The sequence below is a fragment of the Chenopodium quinoa genome, unplaced genomic scaffold, assembly GCF_001683475.1.
Source record: "Chenopodium quinoa cultivar QQ74 unplaced genomic scaffold, ASM168347v1, whole genome shotgun sequence".
Lineage (NCBI taxonomy): Eukaryota > Viridiplantae > Streptophyta > Magnoliopsida > Caryophyllales > Amaranthaceae > Chenopodium > Chenopodium quinoa.
Window position 1 is genome coordinate 2,960,409 of NW_018742879.1, and position 13,360 is coordinate 2,973,768.

The 13,360-nt window shown below is 33.2% G+C and overlaps 2 protein-coding genes across 2 annotated transcripts; one reads left to right on the forward strand and one right to left on the reverse strand.

The window, feature by feature from the left end:
• The first annotated feature begins 1,857 nt into the window (after positions 1–1,857).
• LOC110726242 (transcription factor PRE4-like) lies at positions 1,858–3,672 on the forward strand. Its single transcript, XM_021905701.1, has 2 exons — positions 1,858–2,515; positions 3,414–3,672. Exons 1-2 carry the CDS (start codon positions 2,387–2,389, stop codon positions 3,561–3,563), a joined length of 279 nt encoding a protein of 92 aa, XP_021761393.1. The 5' UTR covers positions 1,858–2,386; the 3' UTR covers positions 3,564–3,672.
• Positions 3,673–6,991: 3,319 nt separating this feature from the next.
• On the reverse strand, positions 6,992–12,793 carry LOC110726489 (ABC transporter A family member 7-like). The gene is made up of 17 exons (XM_021905966.1): positions 12,505–12,793; positions 12,079–12,149; positions 11,847–11,967; positions 11,543–11,659; positions 11,301–11,389; positions 10,908–11,066; positions 10,403–10,565; positions 10,187–10,312; positions 9,996–10,076; positions 9,522–9,853; positions 9,098–9,298; positions 8,800–8,909; positions 8,626–8,710; positions 8,300–8,428; positions 8,056–8,161; positions 7,860–7,948; positions 6,992–7,560 (listed from the first exon to the last, which is right to left on the reverse strand). The coding sequence occupies exons 2-17, from the start codon at positions 12,133–12,135 to the stop codon at positions 7,249–7,251; spliced, it is 2,277 nt and encodes a 758-aa protein (XP_021761658.1). The 5' UTR covers positions 12,136–12,149; positions 12,505–12,793; the 3' UTR covers positions 6,992–7,248.
• Positions 12,794–13,360: the final 567 nt, after the last annotated feature.

The following is a 13,360-nucleotide window of genomic DNA, read 5'->3' on the forward strand; positions in this document are numbered from 1 at the left end:
TATTTTTTGAAAAGATTAGGAAGTGAATCATATATGGTTGTCTAACAGCCAAGCTTACTATAAATGGTTTAGTTATAATTAACTTCCATTTATAGGTAACTAAAATGTAACACAATAAGCGACGTAACGTGTGAAGGGAATCTCAGGTACATTTCACAGATACTAATCATAATTATTGAAACAAAACAAACTATAATTCGTACGAACTATAGTAGCTGCTAGTGTGTATGTACTCTGCCATAGTTATTTTTCATTTTGAAATGAATTTTATTTTTTTAAAGAAAGATGAATGACATTTTAATTAATAGTTATGCTATTAATCGGAGTACCATAATACCGTGTACGTGAACAACCCATCCCTGTGGAGTACTGAACGTTGTGTTTTCATTTTTTCGTTACATCTATGATCTATCAAGTATAGCTAGTACTTGATTTAGTGATAATTGAGTGTTAGAGGATCAATATAAATTTGTCCAATATAAATAAGCTGATGGTTGACTATAAAATAGATATCAATTCAAAAAAAAAAAAAAAAAAAAAAAAACCTTGTATTATTGATCTAGCTTATTGTATATTGGACATCACTTTGACATACCTTTTATTGTTTCGTTGTCTTTTTTCGTTTGTAAATGCAATCCTCGTTCTATTTTAATATAATTGTTTTCAAAAGGGATATAATATTGTCACAATTCACAAATATTATGTGAATGAGTTTGAGACATATCAGAAATTTTTATACAATTGCTTTACAAATGCATATTTCGTTCCACTTTTGTAAAATTGATACTGGTTGTAGATAAAAGAACAATAATTAACACATTAATGCATTGATATGCAACTTGAATAATATTATATTAACTGTTCATTGTGATACAACGTAACCCTGCCATGAAACTAGTATATTTTTTCATAACCTATTGTTACCATCCAAAATCTCCCTTCAAGGGGGAACGAATAGTAATGAAATTTTTATGTAGAAATAAAAAGTGATGATACTTTAGAGTGCATTAGCATCACCAAGCATCTCCAATCCATAGGATTTTGATTCAAATTCACATGCAAATTCATTTCCATCAAATTAGCGTATTATAATCACCAATCAAACAAGCCATAAAGGTAATAAACAAGCTCTACCACAATAAAGACAACCAACATACTAATTAATTGAAAGAATTATTTTTCTTAATTGAAACTTAGGCGGCAAACTATTACATCACTAATTGGCAACAAATAAGAAAAGTTGGGGCTTAACTCTATACCATTTGTTAAAAATCAGTTATACCCTTTAATTTTAAACAAACTCAACAATTCAAATTAAAGACAATGACAATGAGAGAGTAGGAAAGTTTATTATTTGTATATACTTCGTATATGTTATGAAAGATGATCACAAAAAACAATGGCATTAAAGTGATTCAGTTTCAATTCTAAGATAACGCCATCTAAACTTGACTTATTTTAATCTAGCTAGCACGCTCTAACAGCCTAGCATGGTATTGAGTGAGAAGTAGGGACTAACAAAAACACTTCAGATAATGAAGATCTTTCTCCCCCCTCCCCTCTCCCCACAAAATAATCAACTTTCTTATTAGACAATTTCCTATATAACAGTTACATCACGTGATTATACAACCTTCTTACAACCTCGACAAAAGTAAGAATATTAAAAATTTAATTAAATAAAAAGTAACTTTATATTTTATTGACTAGTCAATGAGTAGTCGATTACACCACATATATATATATATATATATTGTATAGAATATATACGATATACAACAGTTGCATTGGATATTTTGTGCAAAACGCGCAATATAATAAATCTCTACTGTCCATAGAAGAAAGCTAGCCCCCAAGTTTGGGAATTGGGAACACAGCGAGAAGGGTTGCCATGCCAGTTTGGCGTATCTTTGATATTCTCTCTCCTCGATCAGTCTAACCCTAATAACCCTATTTAAATACCCCCAAACTCCCACCCACTTATTTCTCCCATGCAATTGTCTTCTTCACACTCCTTCAATTCTCCCCACTTAGTTTTATAATTCCTACTTATATATATGATACCTTACCTTACCTCACTAAACTCTTCTCTTCATCTTCATCTCCTTATTATTTTTCCACCACCACCACTTATCTCTTCATCCCTCCCATACCTTGTCTCCTAGGCATTGTCCCTCCAAACTTTTCGACTCGTGTTTATTTTCCTCGCTTTATATAATAGAGATATATATATATACACACTTTGTATGCGCCTCGCTCTCTTTAGTAACACACCACATTATATTTCTGACATATCAGTATAGTTCAAGCTTAGAATCCAAGTGATCATCATAGTGAATATATTCTATAAATAGAAATTTATATTTATATTTATATTTATAACATTATGTCTAGCAGAAGGTCACGGTCTAGGCAAACTGGAGGTTCCAGAATAACAGATGATCAAATTCAAGATCTTGTCTCTAAGTTGCAGCAACTTCTCCCTGAGCTCCATAACACTCGACGCCCCGATAAGGTAAATCCGATACTGCATGTATCATTACATTACATTTCATTTTTCTGGGTCATCTTTCTTTAATTATATTTCAACTAACTTAGCTGTTTAAATTATGTAAGCCTTGAGAAGGGATCGAATCCTGTTTACATTATTCATCATTCGGTTCTTTCTCTCTAGGCCTCACAAATAAAATATAACAAAAAAAATATTTTCATCTTCATTGTAGATCTACCCTTGAGAAATTATTGATGTAATTTTATTTTTTTAATATATATTTTGTGATCACTTATATATTTAATTAGTGGATTTACCACTATAATAAATAAAAAATATTGATACAAAATTACTCCGTACTTGCTACAAAAATAATTACGACCACCATTTTGTATTTGGACTTGATTATTCCCTCTCTACCTTTTATTTTAAATCAAGTCTTGATTACGAGAAAGTTCCAAAATTTGAAAATTCACAAAGCATCTAGTAAATTGACTTTTTGACTTTTTGACTTTTTTTTTTTTTTTTTTTTAATTTTTTTTCCCCTACTAGTCCGGAATAATTCATGTAAAAAAAATGATGACTTGATACCTTGAGTTGATAGTTGGTGTCGGCATTGTCAACGATTTACACTAGAATGTGAACAAGTTCAATTTTAGCTAAGTTGTCATAACAAATTCTAAAATGGTTTTAAAGTATTCGTTATCCCGTCTGCATGTATCCACAAAAGCAAAATAAAAGTTTTTTCGCTTATACATAGAGAGTCACAAATGGTAGTGATTGATAAATGCAGTATTTGATTCTAAGTCTCGGGTTTCATTTCCAAGATTAAATTCTCAATTAAGGTAATCAACACCCATCAAAAACATATTTCGAGCAATAATAATAATGATAATTAATTTGTTGGTTAATAATGTTGCAGGTATCGGCATCAAGAGTATTGCAAGAGACTTGCAATTACATCAAAACATTGCATAGAGAAGTAGATGGATTGAGTGAGAGATTGTCTCAACTGTTAGAAACAACAGATACTACTCAAGCAGCACTAATTAGAAGTTTATTAATGCAATAGTTAATTAAGGTTACTACTTAGTGATTTGTGTGTATTTTCTCTCTACTTTTTTTTTTTTCCTTTTCTTTTTTCTTTTTTCTTCTTGTTTTAATTTTTGGGTAGTCAAGTCAAGCACTTTAATTTAATTTGAAATAATTACAATAAAAATAGTAATAAAATTTGTTTTTTTTTTTTATTTTTTTTATTGAGTTTAATTTTTTCCCCCCTAGGGTTGTGTCACTAGCTAGATGCTAATGGATTAAGCTGTAGTAGGGCAGTTGATTAGATTTTTTTTTTTTTTTTCCAAGCTCCGTTGAGCAAAGAAGCATACTAAGCTACAATAAAATGGAGCTTCATTGTGTGTAATACGAAATATAATTGTTGTTTTCGATCATTCGCATTATCTTATTGTACTCGATGAATTAGTTGCTAATTTTAGTCTTAACAAAATTTGTTTATCTGGTTACAAATGTTAATTAACTATACATGCAACTGATGTGAGTGATAAGTTTTGGGAGGTTCTAGTTAGCTATGATTCTTGCCTGAAATTCATCAACATGCACGTCTCTTTGTCGCTGAGCAAAACTAGGTTTATTAATTAAAACTAATTTTCGTGATTAAACGTATATTTATTCTTGAAACTTGTATTTTAGCAATCAAAAGTGATTTTTACTATATTACATATAAAATGGTCTTTAAGATCAAAATGAAATTTTACATTAATTTTTAAGTTACAATAAACAAGGTGTCAATTTCACAACTCGTATAAATAATTTTTTTTTGAAGAAACTAATAAATCATTTTAAAATTAATATATATACATGGTATGACTTAGATTGATTAGTTAATTATTTATATTCCGTATTATTTTTAACTATTATATACTTAGTACAAAAGTACATGCTAGCTAGCTAGATCAAGTTAAGAACTCACAAGTCACTGGTACGGTGATTTTGTGCACCTTGGAATACAATTAGCTAATTATCGCAACAATCATAGGGGTACGGTTCTCTCCATCAAATTGTTCCTTGGTACGTATAGTACATCTAAATAAGAGCTAAGAACAAGCCATATGCGCATACTTCCTATATTTGACCTTTAGTCTCCAATATTACTTCTCAAACTTATTAACCAAATAATTATTACCTCACCACAATCAATTAATCAAAGCCTTAATCCTATAAATAGGGTCGGCTACATGAACCAAATTTGATTATTCCGTGTAATTATCAATTAGTTGTCTCACCACCAAAAACAATAAAAATATAATAATATAAAAAATAGTTTTAGATATCAGTAAACTTTTTAATGAGACGCGTTACGATCACTCGTCGAATTATGATTTGAAGTTTAAAAGTCGCTATAGGGGAGGACATGCAACACAGATGACCAATTCAAATCACAAGGAAACACCGAACTTTAGAAGGCAATACTAGTCTTTTAAGGGTATGGTCCACGAGCATTCTCCACTATAAGACAAGAGACGGTCTTATATATTGCACTTATATAAGGCAGACTCATCAAAATAACATTTTATATGACCTCACTGAATCACGGGCTTTACTTATTTCCGAAGTTATTATTGTATGTATTACGAATCACAGCAAATTAGTGTAAGACCGTTTAATTTACGTACATACAATGGCTTCATATTAGGAAAATAAAAAAAGAAGAGAGAAAAACTCACAATCTTCTAAGACGAGACCCATACCATTTGTGGGAGCATAGTCTTATGGGCAGTTGTAATGCACTCAAAAAAAAAATAAAAAAAAATAAAAAAAATTATGAAATTAAAGCTGCAAGAGATAGCCAACATTGACTTATATGCCTCCACTTCTTTCTTTATAATGCATCAATCATATGCGAACTATTATGCAGAAATTTTGTTGTGTGTATAAAGCAACTTTAATCACTTTCTGAAATTTTGATGAAATTTGACTAGCTCAATTTAAAGTTTTTAATATATTTGGCCACCAAACTGTTGGCCCTTATGAAGCATGTATCCTTATCTATACAATTTTATCATTCACTTACTGTTTTACTATACGCACACAATAAAGCTGCATGAAATAAAGGCTGTCTTGAGGTCATCTCTTTACTATTGAATATGAATATTTTGTCCCAATTTGAAGAAAATATATAGTTTTGTGATTTACGTGTTTGATAAATAGCGTGTCGTTTCCTTTATTGCATAAATGTGTAGTGTAACATCATGTTCAATAAGAGGCTAGCATGTAATGTTAGATATATGTGTGTCAGGGTGTGAGTACTTTCAGAAGAGTCTCTTTCGAGATATTCATCTAGATTTACTGATAAAATAATGTTTCTTATATAATGATTGCGTTGATTGAGTTAATGGTATGTAATCCCCTTCACCACTAAATGTATTACTATTTTCTATAATTTGATCGAAAGGTAATTAGTCACGGCACGTAGAATATAAAGAGTGGCACCTAGGGCATGCAGCTTGCAACTCATACAAGTCTAACAAGGGGCGGTATACTGAATAGTGGTAACTTTAATGTTTGGGACAGGTACCAAGTACCAACCAACTAGGCCTTACCCAATTGGTTATTACCTATGGGGCCATTTTAAACTACATGGCCCAAGCCATAGGAGGTGGTTAAGTCACGTATGGCCATGCCCCACCTCACCACCCCATAGATAATATAGAAAGATGCAACCCTAGAATTATTGTAGTATATAGGTAGATTGGTAGAGATGAATACATATAGAACCGACAAAACTAATTCAAATAATCCGATACATACTCAAATTGTATTTGTATTTGATCCACATGAACTTACATATGAGATAAAATTACTACGTAATTTAATTTCCATAATGAGCTACGTAATTGACTATAGCCCTAAAATTTAGTTGACTTGAACTAACTCGTATTTGAACCAATTAAATTGCTTCATATGAAATTCAAACGTGAAATAAATAATCAAATTGCCACTTTCACCTACATGTGAGTTGTGGCAAACATAGTAGTTGAGATTGAAGGGTTGGGTGACTTGGGTTGATGGACAATATTTGGGCAATAACCTATAGTATAGGCCAGAACTTGTTGGGTGGCTGTGCTTACAAATATAACAATGTGATGTTTATAAGGATTGGTTAGGAAGGTTAGGGCATGGATTGAGCTCGGTTGGCATGGGACGTATTCAGCCCACTGTTCATCCGGTATGATACATCGGTGGGCTGTGTATTGATATCATTTTCAAATATTGGCACGAGCATGAGAGATTGGTCCACTTAGAGGAAATCAACAAGCACAGCTTAGATTAGCCATAAGGACATAAGCAGTAAGCCCAGCTGTACATGTACCCTTGGCTTGCCGAGGCACGCGAGGCCTAGCCCAAACTCAACTTTATAAGCAGGCATCACTTTGTTGCATCAAGTGTTTTGCAGTGTAGCATGCAGTTTTTGCTCACTATTCTACAAGTACAAATGTATAATACACAAATAAATTTAGCTTGCCTACTTTCAAGTAGAAGTGAACCAATAACTTAATAAGTTAATAGATCAGTTTACACTCTACCTTTTGGATTGGTTAAACTATAAACATATTTCCCAATATTTAAGGCTTTAGGAAGATTAGAATTAAGTACATCTCTCCTACATAGTACTTTATATTTTATGATTTGGATATTGACACCGCTCCACTAAGTAAACCTTATGCTAATCATCAAACCCTTGGTCAAACTCCAACAAAATTTTCATCCAAAGTTAAATTACCAAGCTTAGCAACCTTGATGAAGACATCTTCCAAGGTGGTGTCTGCCAAGCCCCACGCATGAACCGGGAACCTAACCTTCGCAATCTCCACAGCCTGGAATATATCTGCAATCCTCACCTCATTTTTTGGGAGCTCAAACTTTTGGGTGCCTGCAAGGTGGTATATCTTGTGGGCATTAGGGCAGATCAACTTCATCATATTTTCCACCTCCGCGTTGTAGTCTACTGTGGTCGTCATGGTGAACACCAACAATCCCCCATATCGAGCCTTCAACTGTCAATAGAAAGGGTAAAGAACATTGATAATTGAGAGTCCATGATGAAGAATAAGAGTCCACATATAGCCATACATAAAATAACATCAAACATACAAATAAAACATGACATAACCTTAAGCTCATCTACTTGATCATATAATCTTCATCATATATATTTGTGTTTAATACTGTCAGCAAATTAGACATGTTGATTCCCGACCAAACAAAAACAACCTAAGATATTTTATGCATGACTTCAGACAATAACCCGATCTAGGAGGTGCGTATGGAAAAAAAGAGTTTTAAAGAGATTAACCTCTTTCGCATCTGCTATGCACTGCATGTCACCATTGACAAAAATACCTAATCGGTCACAAAGAGCTTCAGCTTCTTCCATAGAGTGTGCTGTGAAATTGTTTGAAGCATAAATTGTCAGTGGCAATGCAAGAGACTAAGAGCTATGTGCCAATGCATAGGCATATATAGAAAAAGGACAGGTAAGAAAAGATTACTAGTAAGAACAATGGCTCGATCTTGCTTTGCACGCTTTACAACATTCCACAGATTGTTTCTGGAAGCCGGATCTAGTCCAGTGCTAGGTTCATCCATGAATACAACCTTTGAAAAAAGAATCATTATATATCACTATGATATTGATCATACTTGCATGACTACATCAAAATGAATCAGAAAAAGAAAAAGAAATAAAAAAAATACTTAAATGGACAAAAAGGTTATATGATGCTAAGAACAAACCTTGGGATCTCCAATCAGGGAAATAGCAACACTTAGTCTCCTCTTCATACCACCGCTGTACTTCCCAGTTTGTTTGTCAGCAAAACCACCATAATATAAATTGACATTTTTAAGAGATTCCTCCACTGCCTAATTCATGTAAGAAGTAAATACCAAAATTAGTTATTGATCCCACCCACCATTATACACCCTTAACTTTATCAACTACGAAGTATATATCACGCAAGAATTAGAAGAGGGGCTGTATTAAATATATATATCTAGCAATATTATTGATATGAAGAAATTATTCAACAGACAATTCACTAAGAGAGATATACAAGTACCTCTTTTAAGACAGTATCTCTAAGGCCCTTTAGTCTACCATAAAACATTAGATGCTCCCGTCCTGTTAGAGTTTCCCAGAGAAGGCTGCACTTATCAAGAGATAAAGAAATTGTAAACTATGGCTTCAAAAGATCCTCAAGTAGAGGAAGTAGGACAGTGATTGAAAAACTTACTTGTCCTGAGGACAAACACCGATCATAGAGTATACCTCATCCATGTTTGTTCTTATGTCCAAACCATTTATGAATGCTGTGCCAGAGGTTGGCTTTGTAAGACCAATCATCTATATGAGCAAAAGGAGAAAAAAAAAACACTAAGTTTAATAGTAAGTTTTAAATTTCATTTTATATCTACTTCTGCACCCTTGTTACCAGGATGATGAAATGGTGAAAGAAGCTCGGATAAAGTATTCATAGCCTTGTAGAGATCTACTGAACTTCACAGATGACAAGTGAACAACTTTGGACTAACCATGCTAATGAATGAAGTTTTTCCTGCACCATTCGGGCCAAGCATCCCAAAGCAACCTGATTGAGGCAAAGCAAGATACATTCCTTTGACAGCAATTTTTGGAGGGTTTCCATCTCTTGCTGGATACACCTTCCTGATGTTGTCACAGAGAAAGGGATGACTTTCAGCTGACTCGAGTATCGATTGTTTCACTGTTTCCCTCTATTAAAGAGGAAGGGGGTAAATGGGGAGTAAGTAGTTTGCAAGAGAAATTTTTCCTATAATTGAGCTATGAAAATTGAAGCTGATTGACTTTGACCATCTATTTGCACCTTCAGTTAAAAGTAAAAAGTTTTAGGCAACAAGAAAAGGAACCGATTAAGTTTAGTTCTTTTAGCAATGGCAATGAGATACTGCATGCATACACATGGAGCAAAAGTCTTACCTCTTGGACTACATCAATTTTCTCTGCATCTAAGGAATCTTGAGATTCATTACTCCGGAAATTAGGTAGCCTTGCAGATGATGAAAGCTTCTTCCACCAACTTCCAGACGATGACATTTGGTCGAAAAAATATGCTAAAATTACAGTGACCACCCACTCAACTAACATGATGATGATGACCTCCCTCATTCCATTATCAGGGTTATTCAAGTCTCGCCACTCCATGCCACTATCACCCACCATACTTCCATCAAATGCATATTGTTGTAGCTCATATAACCCGCGAAATAATGAAAATCCAGGATACAACTCAAGAATAACCACCCAGATTTCTGAAATATGAAGATATATTAAAATAAGACATACAAAAAGATCTTTCAATCTTGTTACTTGCATATTTTATATTGATAAAACGCATTAAACATTAAATCTGACAAATTTCTATCAAAAGCATACTTTGATAATGAAACTTACTTGGAAACGGTTTTACAAGCAAGCTCTTGAATAGGAAGTTCCCCAATAGACCAGTCAAAAACACAAGTAAATACCCCACAACTACATAAAATAGTCTTAATGAGTATCATGAACAAGAAAGTTATAGTTTACTGCAGCAATCTATAGTATTATGGGGTGATACAATGTATATTAAAATAAAACATTCACACCTGAAGCCGTCTTGACATTGGAGAATAACCCTGTGGCTAGGAAGGCCACAGAAACTTGCAAGTTTACATAAACAAAATAGAACACAAATTGGATGCTGTAGTCATTCAGTTTAAAGAAACTTAGTCCTGCAACCAAAAAATTTAAGCATGAATAAACTTGAATAAGTTGGTGACTTTGTGAGTGAAGATGGTGATGCATGCAGCATGCATTATTACCTAAAAGCGAACCAACAGCTACAAAACATAGCATATAGATTAAAGAGACAATGACAAAATATCCATATGAAATAGTCCAATATGCTCTGTCACCAAGCCCATTCATTTTCATCATCATCCGGAGTTTATGTTGCTTTTCATAAACCAGAGCTTGCAAAATCACCTGAAAAGCAAAAAAATAATCTTCATGTGAATTGGAAACTTACTGAAATTTTCCTTAGCAGCATTAATTATTTACAAGATAATGTCACTCTCAGTGTTCCTTAGCAGCATTAAACAAGTACTTAGTATTATTTAATTTAAGCTGTTTTCATTAGACTTTTCGATCAATTACTTGCCTTGTTAGTAATTGGAAAATTTTCTATAGTGATTCAAGATAAAAGTTACTTCGCATAATAAGAAGGAAACAATATGAATTTAGTGGCCAAAACCTTGAATGCATAACTAGAGCAATGCATACTTTGCCAGATAAAGAATAAATTCCTGATAATAGCAAGGGACTTACAGGGAATAACCAGACAATAATCCATATGAACAATAGTGTACTCAAGAGAGTCACAAATTTTGGTGAGTTCTCATAGTTATGCGTGGGCATATCTTTCATAAACTCTAATGGTATTCCTGCACTTTTCCCTTGTAAAAATTGAAGATAGGCATTGGATACCTACAGATTGCAAATCTTCGTTAAGCTCATTGTTATAATGCTAGAGACAATATTAGTGCCTGACATTGAATACAAACAACTCCACAGAACCTCGAAAATGAGGGTCAAAAACTCAAAATGCTTACAACAATATACGGACATGATACAAAATAGGCCTAGGACAAATAGTTTTAGTTATATATTAAGTTTTAAACAATTCAAAACCAAGATTAACAGGAGCTCTTAGCTTATTACCATATTCAGCAATCGCACAACCTCCTCAGGGGTTTTGTACCATACTACAACATTGAATTGGCTGCTTTCAGAGTTCTGAAGATCAAAAGCTGTCAAGTGAGAAGGAAAAAGAAATTACTCCTACTCGAGCATGTAGAGATAGTAAATGAGTAGATATAAGTCATATAACTATATCAACTAGGGTAACTATAAATAGATAGCTTATTCCTCCAGCAAATTCAAATGGCCTTAAATCAACCAACCTCCAGCAAATTCCTCCTCCTCCTTAGTATTGACACGAAAATCACCCTTATACATTTCATCATTGATATCAGAGTAGCTATTCCTCCACAATGTCAGCCCTTCCATGCATTTTAACTCTGAATAAAGGATTATTCATTGTATTAAAAACATATATTCAACTACAAAAACTAACAGTGAAATCAAGGATGCACGAGTCTCGTTCTGAACATGGTTTAATCAATGAGACTAGTACTTGATATATGCTTTGCTAGAGGAGTAAGGAAACAAAATGTTTTCATATGTACTATGCAGTCAAAATCATACCAATTTTTTTTTCTGTCAAGGGAAAAGAAATTGATAAACTCTTATTGCATTTGTGTTGTAGGTAATAGAGTTTTGAGTACTCATAAGAAAGATCATCCTCAACAGAAAAGGTATCAGTTCCCTGTACCAATTCAACCAAACAATCAAACAACGATTGCAACATTAACAAAAAATAAAAATAAACGACCTTGCCAATAACTCGAAAACATTTCTTCAATTAAGATAGGCTCACCAAGACTAGGAGCTCGAGGAGGTCAGACGAATTCACAGAGGTGGCAGTTGGAAACATGTCGCCTACCAAACCTAACAAGCATAATACAAGATATCTCAATGAACACAACATCATTTTAACATAAACATTGTTAAGTATAACATCATTTCAACATCCTGCCTAATCAATTGTTGTCATAAATCAAACCAGACGTGATACCCCCTGTACGTAAAACATTGAACATACTTTTCTACGAAAAAATAGCCCCATACATTTTTTTAGCTTACCCTGTGCGTAATTTAAAAGTTAGTAGTTGAATGTGCACGATGTTAAATGTGAACAAATTACATGAATTTTGCCTAAGAACATGAGTATAACACGATGTTTCCCTTTAAAGAAAGAATAAGTTAGCCCTTAGAACTTTAGCAAATAACTGGGATGTAGTACCCTTGGCAAAAGACTGATTGGAAGCAGTGTAAAGAAATGTAGCAGGACAGGAAGAGTCATTCCTGCAGGAAGGGTTTGGTAAGTCTTGGAACGGAAGCAATTTGGATCTCACGGCCAAAGAATACTGCGACGGAATTTGTAAAACCGGTAACCTCTCCGGTGGATTAGGAACTGGTGGCTTCGGTTTTTCTATTAGTGATTGTTTCTCTATTTCGTATTGTACCACCACAAGTAATACTAATATCAGCACTGGGAAAACAAACAGACAGCAATTCTGACATTTGTTCCTTTTCTGCAATCACATTATCATTCAAAAACTTAGAAATGTATTCTTCTGTAATTCTACAAAGTAATCCAATTAAATTAATCACCATATACATTAAGCAAATAGAGATTATTATTCAATAATTCCCCATATAATACAAAATTATTCATGGCCAACCTATATCTATACAATTACATGATATTTATACACCAAGTAAAAACCCAATTACCAATTTTATGCAATGTTGTCATATTCTGCTCATTAACCCAAGTTCATTTTAATCAAGAATTCATTTTTACATTGAATAAAAACATGGGAATTGAATTCCAAAGACCAAAATTTCCTTTTCACTTGATCATACATATCAATCACACAATTCATACACTGATAATCAAATTGATTAAAATCAATCAAAAAAAATAATAAATCAAAACACTCTTTTGTAATGGAGAAGAAGGGTGAACCTGATAAGTCAAGTTCTTCCTTAGAAGGGCATTAGACTGAGCCCAATAACTCGCTTTTGAAGGGGATGCATTTGCCATTTTTATCTTCAAAACAAGAACTCATAAAATTCAAAAGTAGAAAAAAACA